Genomic DNA, 22,209 nt, shown 5'->3' on the forward strand with positions numbered 1-22,209 from the left:
CTCCTCTGCTAAATTGATGCAGGAGACCAGAGGCAGTGAATGAAAAAGCAGGGAAAGAGGAAACCCTCCAAGTGCCACTGTTTAGAATTAGAGAATGGAGTTATCCAACCCCCGGCCCTCTGAAGGCCATCCTGTATAGGAAAGTTGTTTAATGTTTAATGTTTTATTATGTTTTTTATATGTGTTGGAAACTTCCCAGAGTGGCTGGGGCAGCGTAATAAGATGTGTGGTGTATAAATAGTAAAATAATATTTATGGAATGGGATGTCCCTATTTTCATCAGAGAAATGTTGGAGGGTTTGGAAAGGTCGGTTGCTGGAGCTAAGTGATTGCATGATCCCAACCAGCAGAGCTGGGAACTGGACTGCCTCCTCCATTCGGGCTGCAGGCATAGCTGTCAACCTTCCCTTTTTTTGCGGGAAATTCCCTTATTCCAGTGCCATTTCCCGCTGCTATCCCGGATTGTTAGGTATCCTGTAGACTGTCCCCGGGACAGGTGAGGATGCTGATCCCTTATTTTCAAATCTGAAAATTGACAGCTATGGCTGCAGGGTGGCATCGTCCCAGCTTTCTGGAAATATTTGCTGATGAGGAAACCAGTGACTGCACATCGGATCACAAGGAGACTTATTTGTGCAACATTCTGGATAGCATATAAGATGCCAGGTAGATTCCAATGATACAATAAATTTTGAGGGACAGCGCAAGGGGTCGCATCCAGCCTCGCAGCCTCCCAGGGCCCAACCCACAGCCAGCGAGCTCCGATGCCCAGAGAGGCAGGAAACGGGGCCAGCCAGGGGGACTCGAGAGCGGCTGCACTTTCCTGTCCCCCGCCGAGGAGAGCGGAGGAGCAGCGGCCCGTGGCCTGGCGAGTTTCCCCGGAGAGGAGCCGGATTCCGGAGCAGGGACGGAGCGAGGAGTCCGAGGTGCAGGAGGCGGGAGGAGGAGGAGAGCACGTGCGCCTGGCAGGATCAGGCCCCGAGTGGAGCCAGAGGCTGCAGGGCGCCCCCCCCACCCGGGCAGGAAGGGGAAGGGGCGCAGCTGAGGGGCAGGGCATCTGCAGGAGGGCGCAGGGGCAAACATCTCTGGCTCAGGCTGGCACGGACCCTGCCGGAGACCCTGGGGAGCTGCTCCCTTCAGTCCTGGGCTCAAGGGGCAGAATGAGGGGTCCAAGGCAGCTGCTGCTTCCCGATGGACGATGCATATAGTCGCTCACGGATCAGCGGCGTACCTGGGGCTTTTGCCGCCCCTCTCCCTGTCCCTCAGCAGGGAGCCCCGTCCTCTTCCACGGTCCTCCCCACGGCGGAGAGGGAAGGGGAGGCAGGGGGGAAATGGAAGAGCAGTGCAACGGGGAGGTGTCCCTCTCACCCTGCAGCCCCCCTGACACCCTTTGCAGGCCACTACTCCTGCCCCCCCTCCTCTGCCAGTGCCATTGATAAACCTATCGCCCTCCTTGGTGAATTAGTCTGATCGCCTTTGAAAGCTCTCTTTGCCGCCACCATCACCGCATCTTGTGGCAATGATGTCCATCAGATTCATTTAGCAAGGAAATGGCTTCTTTTGCCTTCCTCCCATCAAGGTACACTGTGCCTACACATGGAGGTTCTGTTGTTCTGTCAAGGCTAATAAAACATCTAATAGACCTATTTCCCGGAGAACGCATCTGATCTTTTCCCAAGCTATCAAAGTTAGTGACCTCTTGTGTCTGCGTGTAAATCAGTGAGAGAGGCTTAAACCTGTTTCATTAAAGGTTTTATTTCCACCTTAGTAAGGCAGCAGAGTTTTGAGATGAAGGCTGAGGGTTGAAGTGGGTGACAGTTTTGAGAATGCAGAGGAAAGGAGGATTCTTAAGAAGTGTGGCATATGGAAATGAATTAATGATACATTGAAGACAATATTGTAAAAGACTGAGGAAGGCGAAATTGAAATTAGCTATTCATGTTCAGATTATTACTCATTTCATTTATATACTGCTTCATATATTTAAGGGAAAAATTCTCAAAGCAATTAAAGGGAAATCTCATTGCAGTTTGTGTCCATAGAATGTTGAGAACATTAACTCTGTAGATCCAGGAGTTCTCTCCTCTTGATAGTCTCAGATTTCATTCTTCTTTCTGATAGAGCAGGAGGAAAGCTGCATTGATTCTGGAGGCCACATTCCAGTGAGCTTTGTGGCCAACGTATGCACATGCATGCGCACACAGAAAAGAGATGCAGACCATAAAGTCACATGCACACACGCCAGAGGTGCTGCACAAACTCACCAGACATGCCATCTAGCATACATACAAGTCTTGCAAACACAATCAGCATGTTTAGACCTTCCAACCCCAGTTCTGGGGTGGGGAAAAATAAGAGCACAAGAAGACCCTTCTGAATTAGCAAGGAGATCTGTGGGAAAAAGACCCTTCAGATTGTTCTTTAGAAATCCTCTTTAAAGAGCAGCCAGAGGGATCATTTATTTTCCTTTTGCCCCATTTCAGCCCTGTGCTGGTTTGTGCTGAAATTGGAGTTGAAAAGATCTCTCTAAGGGCCCCTTAGGCATCTTTCTCTCCGGGACAGACAGAGATCTTCATCCTATGATCAGATCAGGAGATGGAAATGGCAGGGACTAGCAGGACACACCCTGAGGCTTGGCAAGCCATATGCAGCCAATGGACTGCAAGTTAGAATATCTTCAGTAAAGAGTTTGTGACCATAAAATATAAAATATTTTGGAGTGGGTTGTTTGATTTTGTTGGTCAATATTCCTTTTGCCTGTTTGTTTCTTAGACTGTGCAGATACCATACATTTAAAGCACGTGGCTTCCCCCAGAGAACCACAGGACCTGTAGTTTATTGCTAGAGTTCTCAACACCCCTAACAAACTGCAGCTGGCAGGATTTCTTGGGTGAAGCCATGTACTTTAAATGTTAGCTGGGTCTGTTGCAGCCTTATTCATATACAAAGATCTGTTGCTGCCTTTCCAACATGCTAGAAGTTGCAGCCAGGATCAGCATTCCCTGTCCACTTAACAGGCTCAGTCCTCTCACTGGGTTGTTTTTGGATTTCCCTCCCTCTGCCTTGGTCCCCCCCCCCCCAAATATTATTTGTACTTCCATAAACCTTGATGTTTCCCCCAGTCTTTGGATAACTTCCCCTTCTCCCTGGGAGGAGCCGTTTGGGTGACATGATTGTCATTCACAGCCTGAACATTAGAAATAGAAAGAGTAATAATATATTTCAAAAACTGGCAAATGGTTAAAAAATGGACTTTTGTTTTTATTCTTGGGTTTTATTTTACTTTGTGTTTATTTCTTTTCCAGCAGGGTGGCGTAAAAATGGAAGAGCAGGGACCCAGGAGACCCATTCAAAGGGAGAGACTGAAGTACAAAGGAAAGAAACCTCCTGCCGGCCAAGTTGGGACCATCAGGGATCTTCTGCCTCGGGCAGATTTATGTCAGATTAAGCAGGAGGCAGTGGAGGGGCAGCCGCAGCAGCACTGGGAGGCCCAGAAGCAGGATTTCCTGAAGACGATGCAGCCCCCTCGTTCAAAGTGGGAAACCCCACAGGCTCCCAGTCCTCGCCAATCTGGGGATGGTGTCCTCCCTTTCAGGGGAGCTGCGGATGCCAGTCAGTGGCCCAGTGGGAGAGCAGGGGGGACAGACCAGACCCTGCTCCCAGACACTGAGGGGCTTCTGGGAAAGGTAAGTGCCCTCCTCTCACCTGGGTTTCCAGCACCTGGAGGTCACAGGTCCACTGCCTCTAGACATGGAGGTTCTGTTTAGCTTTGGTGGTGAATATTCCTCCTCCCTGCACTTTCTCTCTAATCCACTTTTAAAAGGCTTGCTAGACCAAACTTTCTTATACATGGGAGGTTTGTGATCCTATCTCCTGATGTTCTTACTTTACTTAAACAGCTGGAGGGGACTCTGAATTTTATCAGAGCAGAAGCTACGTCAGAAGAGGTGATCTGCCACCAATCCTCATTTTCCTCCTCTAAATTGCCTTCATTTCCAAAATGCTCTTTTCTCCCCACTGAGGTAAATCTCTTTGCATGTCTTGCAGCCTCAGCGATCCCATGTGTACTTGCATTAAATAACACTGGCCTATTTTGCAAGGTTGTTACAAGATTTATTAGGATAATGGTCAGGTTCAGGTGACTGAATCACAGCCTGAAAATCTGGGTTAAAAATAGGAACAGTTATTAATGCATTGCTGCAGCAAAGATGTGATACAACCTAAGTTGACTCAAGATTAAAACCAAAAACTCTAGCCACCACCGCAGTCTCCTGGCCCCCACAACCAGAATGCATCACTCCATGAAGGACCGCCACCCAACCTTTAGTGAGAGAGGGCAAAAGAAAAAGACTCTAAATGGGTAGTTGCACAAATTTACCAGGTGTGGTCCTGCACTGACAGCAAGGCTATCAAACGGGAGCTGGGAATGTGCTGGTCCCATCTCTCCCTGCATCTGCCTCCTGACCTAATTGTCCCAGCTTATCTCATGATTGGGCCAACCCTGATGGTGAACTGTGATGAAACCAGGCAATCTCTTATGAGCCATAGCTAACAAACCTTCCATTTTGCCCAAACCAGGAAACTGCAGCTGGCAGCTTTGGAATAAGCTGGGATATTAAGCTAACTTCAAACTCTGCTTGGTCAAAACAGGAAACTCTGGTTGATCAGTGGCTTCGTGGTTTGACTGTTCCCACTGATAGCAGTAAAAATAGGAAGCCCTGTTGCATTCAAAGGGGTTGTTTGGACAGAGTCTGTGATCAGCATGCCAATCAGGACAGGCTTAAAAAGGTAAAGGACCCCTGACCATTAGGTCCATTCGTGGCCGACTCTGGGGTTGCGGAGCTCATCTCGCTTTACTGGCCGAGGGAGCCGTCGTACACTTTTTGGGTCATGTGGCCAGCATGACTAAGCCGCTTCTTGCGAACCAGAGCAGTGCACGGGAACGCTGCTTACCTTTCTGTCAAAGCGGTACCTATTTATCTACTTGCACTTTGATGTGCTTTCGAACTGCTAGGTTGGCAGGAGCAGGGACCGAGAAACGGGAGCTCACCCCGTCACAGGGATGCAAACCGCCGACCTTCTGATCGGCAAGTCCTAGGCTCTGTGGTTTAACCCACAGTGCCACCCACGTCCCAGGATAGGCTTAGGAAGCAATTATTATTATTATTATTATTATTATTATTATTATTTACTTCCTGCCTATCTGACTGGGTTACCTCTGCCCATCTGGGTAGCTTCCAACAATATAAAAACAAGCAAAAATTTCCCTGTAAAAGGCTGCCTTCGGAAGTCTTCCATTTCGTAGAAATGGCCTTCAGTTTTAAAGAATCGCCCTCTTTAAGGAATCATGTGGTGTAAACATGTATGTTGTCCTCTAGGTCCAAACACACAGAGACACACACATAGTAGGAGCAAGCAGTGCTCCAAAGTGCTTATCTTACGAACTTGCCATCTAGGATGGGTTTGAAGGCTCTTTCTGCCTCTCTCCCCTGAGAAACAAGAGCAAAGGGTGTTTGCAGGGCAGGAGGACAGAGGAAGAGGCAGCGAGGGCAGAGGGAGCAGTGGGCGGATCCCCCGCCTCTCCCAAGGGGTCCAGATGCAAGGAAGGGGCTTCCTTCTTCTCTCTGCAAGGGCTACCCATGTATTCAGAGCAGTCCTTTGCAGATTAACTTTTAAGTTCCCAGGAATCTACTCTCAGGCCACTAATGTACATACCATGCCAGCCTTAGGAAGGGAGGTGGGACAGGCAGGTGAAAAGAATTGCCAAAGGTGTTTGAAAATGCACCTTGGGAAGGGGGTGCCCTTGGGAAAGGGGTGCCCAATTGGGGCTTCTCCAGGGGCAGTAGAATGTCTTGGGCAGGAGAATCCCTGCAGGGGCTCTCAGACTCCCTTGGCTTCTTCTTCCCTCCCTCCCAGGAAGCTGCAACTTGCTCTGGATTCTGCACTCCTCAGGAAGCTGAACCTGCAAACCTAGCTGAGACTGAACCTGCAACCCTGGCCAGGATGGAAGGAGGAAGATGGACGGGTGACCTGGTCAGGCTCTCTCCCGCATCCCTCCCCACAAACTCTGAGCATTCCCTCCCAGGACCCTTGGAGAAATCTGGTGAGTTCCAGTTGAGAGGAGATGGGGACAGGGACAGATGGATGGTGGAGGGAGAAAGAGGAAAAGATGGAGAGGAGACAAATGGAAGGAAGTTCCTGACAGGAAGAAGGAAGAGGTAAGGCCTTCTCCGAAGCAGCTCTTTGTTTCTTGAATCCTTTTCCTAAAGTAGTGGGGGCAGATTTTCTTCCTCCAGGCTTTGAAATCTTAGGTGTTATTTCCACGGTGGGAATAATTGATGATAATGATGTTGCACACCAATCCTAAAAAAATGGGTGAAGGGGAACAGAAATGCTTCACATAATTATTTATAATTAATGTATTTAAATTGTTTCTATTACTCTTATTTTTTAGAGACAGGGTCAGAATGATAAATTCCACCAGCATCAAAACACAATAAATGCATGCACCTCCCCAGTTTGGTGCGGTTAAGGGACAAAGGACCAGTTATCATAATACAGGATTCCTGTAACTGGAGGCTCTACACTTAGGATTGGGCATATAAAGTCAAAGAGCGGATGGTATTCTAAGCAAATTGTGTAAACTTGCCAATCTTACAGACTGGGGTTGTGTGTGAGAGGGAGGGAGGGAGAGAGTGGGATTATAATTTATGGCGCCCCTGTGTAATGGCTTGGTTCTCCCGCACAGACGCGAGACAACTCCAGTAGTAATTATCTCAGGTTTATTGCTCAAACTCACAAATCACTGTGGAGCTCAGTCTTCACCGGAGATAACAGTCTGTGCCCCCACCCCACCCCCGTCGGCACCCCCTCTTCCTGCTCTTTGTTCTTTGCTCCTGCTGCAGCTTGGCTGCTCCTCCCCTGCTTCACATTCCAACTGAATCACATCTCTTGCATTCTCAGGCTTTGTCAGCGGAGGCACGAGAGGCTTGAGATTCACAGAGCTGACACCCTGTAATTTTGTCCGTTCCTAAGCTTCCATGGAGATACTGTGGTACAACCTTGGAGCAAATTCCAACAGAAGTACACAAAGCCAACAAAGAGACTCAGAAGTTTATAGTGGCACCAGCTTTCCTGGTCAAGAGTCCACTTTGTCAGACTGCAGCCCACAAAAGCTTAGGCCATAATACATTTATCAGCCTATAACGGCTGCAAAGATGAATAAACAGAAGCATAGTTCATTTATGGAATCTATCCTACAGGAGACAGTGACGGCCAGCAACATGGATAGCTTGAAAAAAAGGATAAGACTGACGTCTCTGCTCTGCCCTCGCGGTCCTAGGCAATAATGCTTCTTGATACTAGTTTCTGGAAAGCACAGGAAGGCAGAGAAGACTCTTGTGCTCCAGTCCTGCTTGCCGGTTTCCCACAGGCATCTGGTTGGCCTCTGTGAGAAGAGGATGCTGGACTAGGTGGGCCTTTGCCTGATCCAGAAGGCTCTTCTTAGGTTCCAATATAGTGCAATATTTTTAGAGTTACATGTAGCACTTAAGTTTTATTTATTTCACAAGGGAGATACCGTTACTTGAGCCTGAGATCATTTCTTCACTTTAGAAAGTAAAAATAAAGGTAAAGGTAAAGGTACCCCTGCCCGAACGGGCCAGTCTTGACAGACTCTGGGGTTTGTGCGCCCATCTCACATCTATTGGCCGGGGGCCAGCGCTGTCCGAAGACACTTCCGGGTCACGTGGCCAGCGTGACAACGCTGCTCTGGCGAGCCAGAGCCGCACACGGAACGCCGTTTACCTTCCCGCTGGTAAGCGGTACCTATTTATCTACTTGCCCCCGGGGGTGCTTTCGAACTGCTAGGTGGGCAGGCGCTGGGACCGAGCAGCGGGAGCGCACCCCGCCGCGGGGATTCGAACCGCCGACCTTTCGATCGGCAAGCCCTAGGCGCTGAGGCTTTAGCCCACAGCGCCACCCGCGTCCCCCAGAAAGTAAAATAGAAAGTAAAAATAGATGTGTCTAAAAAGCCAATTCCACCATAGATCTGTATTATAAAATGATGGTGCTTTACCAAGTGTGAATGGAGTGATCATGTGTTACTCTTGCCATTATCTCATATTAATTCCTAAAAATTTGAAACCTGGAGAGGACAGTGGAGAATGGAGACAGTGTTAAAATGAGAGAAGGTGCAGACTGGGATTGACATGTGTTCAGTTCCCTTTTTGTCTTTCTTGAAAGTCTAACAGGATTCTCTTTCCTCCCAGACTCCCAAACAGGTGAGGAAGATGAAAGTCAGAATTCTATGGAGCCACATGTGAATTCATTGGGAAGAAGAAAGAAACTGAGGATACAACAACAAACTCACAAAGGAGAGAAACTATTTGAATGTATGGAATGTGGAAAGGGCTTCAGTGAAAGTGGAAAACTTAGAATATATCAACGAACTAATACGGGGGAGAAAGGATTTGAATGTTTTGAATGTGGAAAGAGCTTCAATGACCGTCGAACACTTAGAATACACCAACGAACTCACACGGGGGAGAAACCATTTAAATGTATTGAATGTGGAAAGAGCTTCAGTCAATATGGAGTCCTTAGAATACATCAACGAACTCACACAGGGGAGAAACCATTTAAAAGTATTGAATGTGGAAAGAGTTTCAGTCAATATGGAGTCCTTAGAAGACATCAACGAACTCACACTGGGGAGAAACCATTTAAATGTATTGAATGTGGAAAGAGCTTCAGGCAATATGGAGTCCTTAGAATACACCAACGAACTCACACTGGGGAGAAACCATTTAAATGTATTGAATGTGGAAAGAGCTTCAGTCAATATGGAGTCCTTAGAATACATCAACGAACTCACACAGGGGAGAAACCATTTAAACGTATTGAATGTGGAAAGAGTTTCAGTCAATATGGAGTCCTTAGAAGACATCAACGAACTAACACTGGGGAGAAACCATTTAAATGTATTGAATGTGGAAAAAGCTTCGGTAAGAATAAAACACTTAGAGTACACCAACGAACTCACACAGGGGAGAAACCATTTAAATGTATTGAATGTGGAAAGAGTTTCAGCGAAAGTGGAGCACTTAGAATACATCAACGAACTCACACAGGTGAGAAACCATTTAAATGTATTGAATGTGGAAAGTGCTTCAGTCAAAATGGGGCACTTACAATACATCAACGAACTCACACAGGGGAGAAACCATTTAAATGTATTGAATGTGGAAAAAGCTTCAGTCATAGTGGGGCACTTAGAATACATCAACGAACTCACACAGGGGAGAAACCATTTAAATGTATTGAATGTGGAAAAAGCTTCAGTGAACGTGACAAACTTAGAATACATCAACGAACTCACACAGGTGAGAAACCATTTAAATGTATTGAATGTGGAAAGTGCTTCAGTGAAAGTGGATCACTTAGAATACACCAACGAACTCACACAGGGGAGAAACCATTTAAATGTATTGAATGTGGAAAAAGCTTCAGTCAATATGGAGTCCTTAGAATACATCAACGAACTCACACTGGGGAGAAACCATTTAAATGTATTGAATGTGGAAAGAGCTTCAGTGAAAGTGGGAAACTAAGAATACATCAACAAACTCACACTGGGGAGAAACCATTTAAATGTATTGAATGTGGAAAAAGCTTCAGTAAGAATGGAGCACTTAGAAGACATCAACGAACTCACACGGGGGAGAAACCATTTAAATGTATTGAATGTGGAAAGAGCTTCAGGCAATATGGAGTCCTTAGAATACACCAACGAACTCACACAGGGGAGAAACCATTTAAATGTATTGAATGTGGAAAAAGCTTCAATAAGAATGGAGCACTTAGAAGACATCAACGAACTCACACTGGGGAGAAACCATTTAAATGTATCGAATGTGGAAAAAGCTTCAGGGAACGTGAGAAACTTAGAATGCATCAACAAACTCACACTGGGGAGAAACCATTTAAATGTATTGAATGTGGAAAGTGCTTCAGTGAAAGTGGAGCACTTAGAATACATCAACGAACTCACACAGGGGAGAAACCATTTAAATGTATTGAATGTGGAAAGAGCTTCAGTCAAAGTGGGGCACTTAGAATACATCAACGAACTCACACAGGGGAGAAACCATTTAAATGTATCGAATGTGGAAAAAGCTTCAGTGAAAGTGAGAAACTTAGAATACATCAACGAACTCACACAGGTGAGAAACCATTTAAATGTATTGAATGTGGAAAGTGCTTCAGTCAAAGTGGGGCACTTAGAATACATCAACGAACTCACACAGGGGAGAAACCATTTAAATGTATTGAATGTGGAAAAAGCTTCAGTCAAAGTGGGACACTTAGAATACATCAATGAACTCACACAGGTGAGAAACCATTTAAATGTATTGAATGTGGAAAGAGCTTCAGTCAAAGTGGGACACTTAGAATACATCAAGGAACTCACACTGGGGAGAAACCATTTAAATGTATTGAATGTGGAAAGAGCTTCAGTGAAAGTGGGAAAGTTAGAATACATCAACAAACTCACACTGGACCAAATGTATTTAAATGTATTGAATGTGGAACGTGCTTCAGTGAAAGTGGAACTCTTAGAATACACCAACGAACTCACACACGGGAGAAACCGTTTAAATGTATTGAATGTGGAACGTGCTTCAGTGAAAGTGGGAAACTTAGAATACATCCACAAACTCACACGGGGGAGAAACCATTTAAATGTGTGGATTGTGCAAATAGCTTCAGTAAAAATGAACACCTTAGAAGACATCAGCTAACACACACACAATGAAAACTACGGGTTTATTGAATGGGGAAACGGCTTCAGAGGGAGTGGAGACCTTAATATTCATTAGTAAATTCACATGGGGAAAACAATATAAATGTATGGAGTTTTTCACTCAGGGTTCACTACTTACATCAAGAAACTCCTAAAGGGGGAAATCAGTTGTAAATGCATGGAATGATGTTTTAGTGTTTCTACTTAAATTTGTATACACATATATACGTATTAAAGTAATGAAGGTCACATATACTAAATGTACAAAGTAAGTGGCAACTTTTTGCTAGATAAACAGGGAGAGAGTGTGAATCTGCAATGCTCAAGGTGTGTGTTGAATCTGTTGAGTTTTCAGGTCCGCCTTTCACTGCCAAAATGATGGGCTGCCCTTGTCTTGTAGATCAGCATTCCAGGCGCTCTTTCTTAGAGTGAAGATAATTTGCCGTCCAGTCACTCTTCCCTGTGAGAACTCTGCTGGGAAAAAATGACCTGGCAAGATAGCAGAGTAGCGGCAACGGTCCTGCTTCCGTGTGAGAATAGGGATAAATCAGGTCCAGAGACGGTCCGTTCTAATCTCTAGTAGCTTTATTTACAGAGCAATAAATCAGTCAGACACCATCGGAACATTCCGGCATGTTTTTGTGCTTTTCCAAAGCACTCGCCCAGCAGCCTCTAAGTTGGGCTGCTTCTCTGTCCGTTGCAGAGACAGATCTGAAGAGCGTCAGAACAACATCCTGTGACGCACTTCTCGGCATGTAGCTCCTCCCAGCTCCTCCCAGAACCAGATACAGGACACCAGTGAGTTTTAACCCTGTTAGTTCCAAACTCCACACCCCCTCTTGTCCTGCATCTGGAGACAACAGTCAACAATGCTTTCCCCATACACAGACCCTCACAGAACTCCTCGTGCTTCTGGAAGGTTAATGGTTTTGTGAAACCATCAGCGAGGTTCTTTGTTGAGGGACAGTATTTCAGAGCAACTAGTCCCTCATGAACGCTCTGACATACATTCCGGAAACGTATGTCCAAATGTTTGGTCCTCGCCTTGAATTGCCCCGTCTCAGCCAATTTGAGGCAAGGTTGATTGTCTTCATGCACCACAACGGGTAGACAATTCTCTCCACAGATTTCCTTGACCAAACACACATAGAACTCCAGCTCTCTGCAAGCATCTGATAGCGCACTGAACTCGGCTTCAGTAGATGAAAGCGCTATGAGACTTTGCTTCCGGGACCTCCACCCAACTACAGAGTCCCCAAACTTCACCACTAGGCCTGACACTGATTTGCGGTCTTCAGAGTTAGCCCAATCCGAATCCACAAAGCAATTCAGCTTTACTTCTCCTTGAGCTGGCAACCTAAGACAAAAGTCTTTGGTTTCCTGCAAATACCTCAGAACTCTCTTGATGCCATTCCAGGCTTGCACACTGGGGTTTGATGCCTCTCTGCTGAGCAGATTGACAGCAAATGCAATGTCTGGTCTGCTCCACTGAGACAAGTACAACAAACTCCCTAGGGCTGACTGAAATACTTCAGTATTTTCAAACGCAGCGCGTTCTACTTGCTGAAATTCCTTTACGTATCCAGCTTCCATGGGTGACCTGGCACCTGCACAATCAGACATCCTGAACTTCTCAAGCAACTGTTCAATCTTACCTTTCTGGCTAAGCAAAAAGCTACCATCCTCAGTCTTCGCTATCTGAACACCTAAGTAGGATTTGACATCCCCAAGCTGCTTCAGCTTGAACCGCTTTCCAAGTTCCCTAGCAAACTTCTTCACCTGCTCACTAGTCTGTGCCATCATTAAGATATCATCAACAAAGACAAGAATCACTTCCTGTGTCTCTCCTGACCTCTTCAGGTACAGGCAACTGTCTGCAACAGACCTCTTAAAACCTAGCTCCTCTAAGGCTTCATGTAGGCACATATTCCAATTCCTGGCAGATTGGCGTAATCCATAGATGGATTTGTGCAACCGCCACACGACTCCTTGCTCACTGACTTCAAACCCTGGAGGAGGAAGCATGTACAACTCCTCCTGGAGATCTGAATTTAGGTAGGCAACATCTACATCAAAATGGTTCACCTTCCAACCTCTCTGTGCTGCTATCGCCAAAAACATTCTCAAAGTCTCCGCTCTTGAGGTCGGCGAATAAACCTCTGTGAAGTGGACACCCTTTTTCTGTGTGAATCCACGTGCCACTAATCTCGCTTTGTACTGTGGTTCTCCCGTTTCTGTGGGTTTCAAGCGGTAAATCCACCTACAACTAACAGCTCGCTGGTTAGCCGGCAGCTGAGTTAGTGAGAACACACCAAGAGACTTCATTGAGTTCATCTCCTTCTGCATCGCCTCACGCCATTTGCTAGCTTCTTCCTGAGGCAACTTCTGAACATCCTCAAAGGATTCAGGCTCACACCTAGCCACACCAACCCAAACACTAGTGGCTTCATACCTTTCAGGAGGCTTACCCTTGGTTGACCTAGCTGACCTCCTCAGAGTGAATTCCGGACCTGCGCCTGATTCACCTGGATCAGCCCTACCATCTCCTGTGTCAGAAACCTCCCCCTCTGACCTGCTGCGCCGTTTTGGGCGTACAGCTGGTTCTGCCGGTGAGGATGGTTCACTCCTTGGCTCAGACTTTACAGAGACCTGTGGAGGGGTCTTGGGACTCCCTTTTGGAGAGGTTTGAGGCCTCTGCCTTGGAGATCCCTGCTCTGGACTCTGTGGCTGTTGACCGTGCGCCTCAGCAACAGGTTCAGCCTCGTCCTCCTCCTCCTCATCACCTGAGTCTAACAGAACATCTGGGTTTCCGTGAAGACGTTTCCACCCACTCTGCTCGCAAAACTCAGCACTGCCGCTAATAAGCAGCTTAGACTGGTCGCCAGCAGGGTATGCGAAACGCCACGCCTTTGAACCCGGCTCATAGCCTACAAAGATCATCTTCCTAGACCTTGGCTCACCCTTTCTGCGCATGGCCTTTGGAACCAGAACCCAAGCCTGCGAACCAAAAACGTGCAGAAAGTCCACCTTCGGTTTCTTTCCATGAAGCAGAAAGTACGGTGTGTCTCCTACACTTGAATTGAACACCCTGTTCTGCACAAAGCATGCTGTCTTATAACTTTCAGCCCAGAAGCGCTGTGGCAATCCCGAGTCTGCCAACATAGCATGCGCTGATTCCTGTAAAGTGCGAAACTTCCTCTCCGCCAACCCGTTCTGTTGCGGAGAGTAGGGGGCAGTCAAACGATGACTGATACCTTTCTGCCTGAAAAACGATTGCAGCGCAGAACCTGTGAATTCCCCCCCGCGATCAGATTGAAAGGAAATCACCCTGGTAGAGAAACGCAGCTCTACCGCTGTGATCCAATCCCTGATCAGTGCAGCTGCTTCTGATTTGCATCTAAGCGTAAACAGCCAGGTGTGTCTCGAAAAATCATCAATCAGAATCAGAATCCATTTAGACCCAGCTAAAGAAGGTGTTGGCATGGGCCCTGACAAATCTGCATGGACCAGTTCAAAAGGTTTGCTGGTCCTTCTCTCTGACCTGGGGTATGTGCATGTTGTGACCTTTGATTGCTTACAGGCTTGACAATCTAGGAATTTGTCACATGCCTTGAACCTACACCCAATTGTGTTCTCTGCAGCTTTACGCACATACGACCATGCTGCGTGCCCAAATTTCCTGTGCCACAGATGGATACAATCATTGTGTGGTGGGACATTAGCACACTGCACTTGGGCATTATCAATGGACCCACTAGCCACATTTTCCACCAGTCCCATTTTCCCACCAGCCCCATTTTCAATGGGCAGCTCCACCAGAAAGAGCCTGTCTTTCCTCTCAACACTGTAGATCTTCTTCCCATCCCTGTAAAAAGAGCACAAATTGTTAGAGAATAAGACATCAATTCCAATAGCCAATAATGCTGACACACTCAAAAGAGAATGGGCGAGTTCCGGGACATAATAAGCTGGCACTTCACAACCTAGAAAAGAGCAAAACAAAGACCCAGATTCAGTCAGTGGTCTTTTTGACCCATCTGCTAAAATAACAGAGCGTGCAGTTTTAACTGTCTTGCAGTTCCTCAGGAGCACTCTGGAGTTAACGAGGCAATGCGAAGCTCCTGAATCGATGATCAGAGAAAAGGTGTCTCTCTGGCTGTTTTCCAAAGATGCCATGGCGTTGGTTGCACCCCCACTGTCAGTGCCCTTCCTGGTTGCCATGGCCACAGCCTTCCCCCGACTAGGGCTTTCGCTGCTTCCCAGGGAGACGAATGCAGCTGTGAGGTGATAAGACGCCTTGTCTTTATTGTGGCCTGCTGCTTTCCCACGTCTCTGGTGAGAACCGGCCCTGGGAACCTGCTTTGTTGACATTCCACGCCGGCCAGAGTCCTTGCCGCCATCCTGCGCCTCTAGCGGACAATTGCGGACCAGATGTGTGTTGCTGCCACACCGATAGCATCTCTTTGAAACAAAGGCTCTCACACAGTCCTCGCCACTCCTGGCTGCTGCCCCCCCGCTCTTTCTTGGGGTGCAGCCTGCGCCCTCTTTCACAGCCCTCTGGCGCTTTGATTCTTCGTCAATCAAGCGGCCGCTAATATATTCGATCGTAAGATCCTGCGGCGGCATCGTTTCCATCGTTAGAACCAAGTTCTCATAACTCCTGTCCAAAGAGCTTAAAAGCATATAAGCTTTAAGTTCATCTGGGAAGGGCACATTGAGCTGACGCAGCTTACTGAAGATGGTCAGCATCTGAGCAATGTGATCCCTTATCGGCTCCCCTGGGGACAGCCTCTTCTCAAACAGAGAACGTATCACATGGATCTTTGCCCCAGCTGTGGTCCTCTGATGTATTCTAGTCAGAGCAGACCATATCTGATGACAGGTACGTAAGCCATCAATATGGGGGAGCTGCGACGCTTCAATCGCCATCACCACATGGGACATGGCCTTCTTATCTTTCTTTGCCGCTGCTGCAGCCCTCTCCACTTCTGCAGCTGCTGCATTGGGCCCGGCCACGACTGGATCGGCCTGTGTGCATTCCCACAGCTGCTTTCCCTCCAGCCAATAATACATGCGCTTGGACCAGTCCTCCCAATTGGCTCCATTGAGCCTTTCGAAGGGGATGTTGAAGCTTTCATGGCCCTGCTGTGCCTGAGCAGCAGCCATCTCCTCCCCCAGGGGCTTTCAAGCGTACTCACAAGTTTGCCATCAAGCTGGACCTCCTCCGAAGCAGCCGTCTCTCTTGGCTCTTGGCTCCGATCACCAGCATTCCTCACTGCCCTCCCTGGCAGGAGATCACAGCAACTCAAAGCTGGCAGCCTTCCTCCCTTCTCACACTTATCAGGAGACGCGGATCATCCATAACCTCTTAGAGTGAAGATAATTTGCCGTCCAGTCACTCTTCCCTGTGAGAACTCTGCTGGGAAAAAATGACCTGGCAAGATAGCAGAGTAGCGGCAACGGTCCTGCTTCCGTGTGAGAATAGGGATAAATCAGGTCCAGAGACGGTCCGTTCTAATCTCTAGTAGCTTTATTTACAGAGCAATAAATCAGTCAGACACCATCGGAACATTCCGGCATGTTTTTGTGCTTTTCCAAAGCACTCGCCCAGCAGCCTCTAAGTTGGGCTGCTTCTCTGTCCGTTGCAGAGACAGATCTGAAGAGCGTCAGAACAACATCCTGTGACGCACTTCTCGGCATGTAGCTCCTCCCAGCTCCTCCCAGAACCAGATACAGGACACCAGTGAGTTTTAACCCTGTTAGTTCCAAACTCCACACTCTTTACTTGAACTTTGCATAATCTATTGAAGAGCTTTTTACTGATAGATAGCATTTTCCAGCTGAATGAAAGGTCCCTGTGTTAAATGTTCATTTGGGATTGCTTTTAAAACTCATCTCCTATTTTCTGTGCTCTTTTGTACCTGTTTTGTGCTGTTTTTATTAAATATTTTCTGCATTGGCTTTTGACCCGTGGAAGGTGACCAGTGAGGGTGTTTTTTGTGTTCCTTAGTTCACAGAAATGTTTTAAAGGAATGTGAAAGAATTAGGGCTAGGGGAGATGAGTGAAAGGGACTGAGGAGTGGGAGACTGATTTGTTGTGAATGTGGGAGGTGGAGTGGGAGAGAAGAGAGAGGTCCGTTATTTGGTCAGGGCTGTGGCTAAAGGCCTTGGTCCAGCTTTTCTGGGAATTGTAGTCTCAGGATGTCTAATTGTAGTTGGCTGAGGAGGCTCAGAAACCTCTGAGAGGTTCCTCCCAGAACTACAGTTCCCAGAGTTCCTAGGAAGTGAAGATGGCTGTGAAGTCTCTGGACAGAGGTCAGCAATCTAAGGGCCACGGGCTGGTTCTGACCCGAATGGGTTCTGGATCCGTCCCACAGAGGGTCCAGAAATTGCCTCATGGTTCTGATTCATATAGTTTGGGCTGCACCATTTCTCTCTCTCTTTTTCTCTTCCTGACGGCGGCACTTCCTCCCTCCCTTCTGGCTTCTCCCCCGCCCTGCAGAGGAAGGGGGCTAGCCTTTGATTGGTGCCAGCAGCATTGTTTCCCTCTGATTGGTTGCAGAGTTATTTTGTTGTTGGTTATACTTGCGTCTATACAAAGTGCATAGCTTTTGCCCCTCCATAAAGAAATGGGGAGGCGACAAGAGCTGGAATAGCTGACCAGAAGGAAATGTAACCTGGGAACTTCATGTTGCTCCCCCAGCTCCCTGACCCCAAGAAAAGACTCATCCAGGGAGGCAGGTGAGCATCACAACTAAACACCACATTATGCTCTCCGGTAGCTAATCGCTCAGACAGGGCTATTTTCATTCAGTTCTTTGTGTTTGTGTGTGGTTGGTGGTGGTTTTACCTTCCCTTCTTCCCTTGCAATCATGACAAAAATGAAACCTCCACAGCAATGCTTTTAGCCCCAGAAGAGGAGCTCCCCTTGGTGTCAAGGAAGGGGTCCAAGGGAATGAGGAGATTTCACCCTTCCCATATCAAAGAATCTCCTGATGAGTCTCGTGATTTTCCAGAGAGGAGGGGCAATGTTCTGCTCTCTACTTATTCTGCTTCAGCAACACATCAAAGAGTCAGTCAGTCAGTGTGTTGGAGAGAGTGTTAGAGATCGTGTGTATAGATAGGGTTGCTGCTAAGAGCAGCTGCAGGCACTCAGTGCGGTTCAGCATTCATTTATGCTTAGACCTCATTAAGCTCTGTATATAGTTGTGTATTATAGCTGTAGATAGAATAAAGAAGATATTCTACAGAGCTGCTCTCCGAGTCGTTTATACTCTGCTATACTCTGCTGTGCGACGACTGTCTTCTTGTGGAAGTGAATCTGGTGCTCACAACTCTAAGCTGTGAGTCCACAGCACTTTGACCTGTTCCTGTGCAGAAGGTGGTCTCTGGAAGTGCTACCCAGCTCGCCTAGCCCAGTCGGGGCTGAAGTGGATGAGTCCAGTTGGTGGCACTGGCTCAAGGGCGATGCTGACAGGGAGCATCTAGAGCCTACCATCCTTTTGTCCCTGGCCCCTTTCCCTCCTCTCTCTGCCATCCCTGGCCCACTCTTGACTCCCCAGCAGGTGACTAGACCTGTCTGTGATGGTGAGATGTCCTGGCCGGTTGAAGGACCACTTCCTGTTTCCTGGAGCTCCATCCTGCCTTCTCATGCAAGGTGGAGTCATGAAGCAGGTGAAGGCTGAGCACACCTAAGGGTGACATGGGGGGGGTGTATTCTGCTTAACTTTTCTCCCCCTGCTCCTTCTCTGGATCAAAATCCCCGCACCAGAAGGAGCAATCAATGTGAGGTGTCAGGGGTTCAGGAGCAGAGACGCAGAGAAGGGAGGAAACAGAGAGCGAGGGGGAGGAATACGAAGGAAGGATGAGTGGGGATGACGACCCGAGATCCCCGAGCCTGTCCAGTGAGTCCGAGGATTCCCAGAAGGGAGCGCCAGCGGTCAGAGCAAGGGGGGAGAGCAGGGGGACACCCCAGGAAGAAGGGGCCAGAGAGGAATCAGAGAGCAGCAGCTGGAAATCGGGACCAACGTGCCCAGCTGGGAGCAGCGGGGAGAAAGGGGACCAGACATCGGGTTCCGGAGGCTTTCAGCAGGAGGGAGGGCATGAGTCAGGAGTAGTCACGCCCACATCAGGGAGCGAGGAAACGGTCAAGAGGAAGGTAGAGAGTTGGGCGCGCGCGCCAAGTTCAAATGCAGCGGAAGCTGGCGCAGTAAGCAGCCCGGAGAGTGAGCCAGGTCCCAAAGCCCGCCGCAAGGAGGCGGAAGGGTCCGGGGGGTCAGCGTCAGAAGAGAGTAGGAAGGAGGAGACCCCGGGGGGCAGAAGGACCCAGAGACGGAAGGAAAGGTGCAGGAGGTGGAGCAAGGCTAGGGTATTAAGCTGGTGTGCTAGAGGCGGAGACTCAGACGGGTCTTCGCCGGTCTGACATAGAAGACGTAGGGCTGCACATTGCAGTTCGGAAATGGAACCTGTAACCCAATAAAGACTCTTATAACGTGAACGCTGGCTAGCGTGGTCCTATGTGAGCTGGGACTGGGTAGCAGCCCTGACATGAGGGCACAATCAATGTTATGGAGCTGTGTTGAAAGGCATTGCTTCAAGACCCTAAGAGTGTCATTTCCCACACAAGGTCCAGATCAGGAATTCCATGGAACAACTTGAACAACAAGTACCTGAAGAACCAAACCACGATGTAGCCGTGCTCTTTCCATCCCTTTCCAAGAATTGCAACAATCTGTTCCTCCAAACGGTTCTCCCTTCACTACAGTCATCTGAAGGCACCAACTATGCCCTGTTGGCCCCGATCCTTCTCCGTATGAAGGCTCCCTCCTCTGCTGAATGGAGGCAGGAGACCAGAGACAGCAAAGAAAAAAGCAGGGAAAGACAGACCCTCCAAGTGCCACTGTCTTCCAGGGATGTCCCTGATTTACAGAATCTGACCCTGTACTCCACCAGGAGCCAGTGCAGCTTGAAAAGCACTGGGTGAATATGCTCCCATGGCAGAGACCCCGTGAGCAGCCTCACTGCAGCATTCTGCACCCGCTGGAGTTTCTGGGACAGCTTCAAGGGCAGCCCTGCGTAGAGCGAATTACAGTAGTCTAGCCTGGAGGTGACCGTCACATGGATCACTGTGGCCAGGTTGGGGCGGGAAAGGTAAGGGACCAACTGCTTGATGACAACAAAAGGGTATAGAAAGGGGAAGTTTTTGGGTTTCTCTAAAAACCATCGGACTATTGTGTACACAATTTGAAGGTAACATTACACTTTATTTCCGCTTTTTCTTACATGGGACTCGAACTCACAACCTTGAGATAAAGCACCTCACGCTCTACCGACTGAGTTAAGACAATAAGACAACTCAGTGATTTGTGTACAGGTGACCCTCCCAAAATAAGGGTGCAAAAAGCTTGTTCCCTGCTGCTCCAGAGCTAGGAATGGACCAGATCTCATCGGGCTAATCCATTTGCCCCGACAGCTAAGAGCGGAACCTCCAGGATCAGAAGCAGCGGGCTGCAAATTGGAGGGCAGGGGAAGCAGCAGGGCGGTCTCGCAGCCCTCGCCTTGCAAGGGGGCGCATCCAGCCTCGCAGCCTCCCAGGGCCCCACCCACAGCCAGCGAGCTCCGATGCTCAGAGAGGCAGGAAACGGGCCCAGCCAGGGGGATTCGAGAGCGGCTGCACGTTCCTGTCCCCCGCCGAGGAGAGCGGAGGAGCAGCGGCCCGTGGCCTGGCGAGTTTCCCCGGAGAGGAGCCGGATTCCGGAGCAGGGACGGAGCGAGGAGTCCGAGGTGCAGGAGGCGGGGGGGGGGCAGGAGGGGGAGGAGAGCAGGTGCGCCTGGCAGGATCAGGCCCCGAGTGGAGTCAGAGGCTGCAGGGCGCCCCCCCCCCACCCGGGCAGGAAGGGGAAGGGGCGCAGCTGAGGGGCAGGGCATCTGCAGGAGGGCGCAGGGGCAAACATCTCTGGCTCAGGCTGGCACGGACCCTGCCGGAGACCCTGGGGAGCTGCTCCCTTCAGGCCTGAGCTCAAGGGGCAGAATGAGGGGTCCAAGGCAGCTGCTGCTTCGCGGTGGACGATGCATATAGTCGTCCCATGATCAGCGGCGTACCTGGGGCTTTTGCCGCCCCTCTCCCTGTCCCTCATCAGGGAGCCCCGTCCTCTTCCACGGTCCTCCCCACGGCGGACAGGGAAGGGGAGGCAGGAGGGAAATGGAAGAGCAGTGCAACAGGGAGGTGCCCCTCTCACCCTGCAGCCCCCTGACACCCTTTGCAGATCACTACTACTGCCCCCCCTCCTCTGCCAGTGCCATTGATAAATCTATCGCCCTCCTTCATGAATTGGTCGCCTTCTAAAGCACTCTTAGCCGCCGCCACCATCACTGCATCTTGTGGCAATGATGTCCATCAGATTCATTTAGCAAGGAAATGGCTTCTTTTGCCTGCCCCAAATCAAGGTACACTGTGCCTTCACATGGAGGCTCTGTTGATCTGTCACAGCTAATAAAACAGCTAATAGATCTAATAGAAGCAGGATTTCCTGAAGACGATGCAGCCCCCTCGTTCAAAGTGGGAAACCCCACAGGCTCCCAGTCCTCCCCACTCCGGGGATGGTGTCCTCCCTTTCAGGGGCTGCAGATGCCAGTTGGTGGCCCAGTGGGAGAGCAGGGGGAGCAGACCAGACGCTGTTCCCAGACACTGAGGGGCTTCTGGGAAAGGTAAGTGCCCTCCTCTCACCTGGGTTTCCAGCACCTGGAGGTCACAGGTCCACTGCCTCACGACATGGAGGTTCTGTTTAGCTTTGGTGGTGAATATTCCTCCTCCCTGCGCTTTCTCTCTAATCCACTTTTAAAAGGCTTGCTAGACCAAACTTTCTTACACATGGGAGGTTTGCGATCATATCTCCTGATGTTGTTACTTTAATAAAGCAACCACAGGGGACTCGGAATTTCATCAGAGCAGAAGCTACGTCAGAAGAGATGTCCTTCCACCAACCCCCTTTTTCCTCCTCTAAATTGCCTCCATTTCCAAAATGCTCTTTTCTCCCCACTGAGATAAAAATCTTGGCACGTCTTGCAGCCTCAGCACTGCCATGTGCAGTGCAAATAGAATAACACTGGCCTACCTAGCAAGATTGTTCCAAGATTTATTAAGATAATGTCCATTTTCAGATGACTGAATCACAGCCTGAAAAGTTGGGTTACAAATAGGAACAGTTTTTAGTGCATTGCTGTACTAATGTACATTTGGTACATTACGATAAAACCTAAGTTGACCCAAGTTTAAAACAAAAAACTCTAGCCGCTGCCACCACAGTCTCCTGGCCCCCACAACCAGAATGCATCACTCCATGAAGGACCCCCACCCAACCTTTAGTGAGAGAGGGGAAAAGAGAAGGACTCTGCATGGGTAGTTG

General features: G+C 48.8%; 2 protein-coding genes across 3 annotated transcripts in view; both read left to right on the top strand.

The window, feature by feature from the left end:
- LOC309524632 (uncharacterized protein) overlaps positions 1-22,209 on the top strand; it is a 100,995-nt gene that overhangs the window by 41,004 nt on the left and 37,782 nt on the right. Inside the window, exons 1-2 of one of the 2 annotated variants that reach the window (XM_082209418.1) lie at positions 375-926; positions 3,306-3,686. In XM_082209418.1, the coding sequence (XP_082065544.1) occupies positions 765-926; positions 3,306-3,686 (543 nt within the window). In that variant the 5' untranslated portion in view covers positions 375-764. Of the gene's footprint in view, positions 1-374; positions 927-3,305; positions 3,687-22,209 lie in introns of those variants that run through there. The other variant, XM_082209417.1, reaches the window with a different exon arrangement.
- LOC309527535 (uncharacterized protein) lies at positions 5,681-14,033 on the top strand (the record flags this gene model as incomplete). The annotated part of the gene is made up of 3 exons (XM_082214361.1): positions 5,681-6,103; positions 8,271-9,005; positions 13,930-14,033. Exons 1-3 carry the CDS (start codon positions 5,848-5,850, stop codon positions 14,031-14,033), a joined length of 1,095 nt encoding a protein of 364 aa, XP_082070487.1. The 5' UTR covers positions 5,681-5,847.

Source organism: Podarcis vaucheri (assembly GCF_965113315.1).
Source record: "Podarcis vaucheri genome assembly, chromosome: 2".
Taxonomy (NCBI): Eukaryota; Metazoa; Chordata; class Lepidosauria; order Squamata; family Lacertidae; genus Podarcis; species Podarcis vaucheri.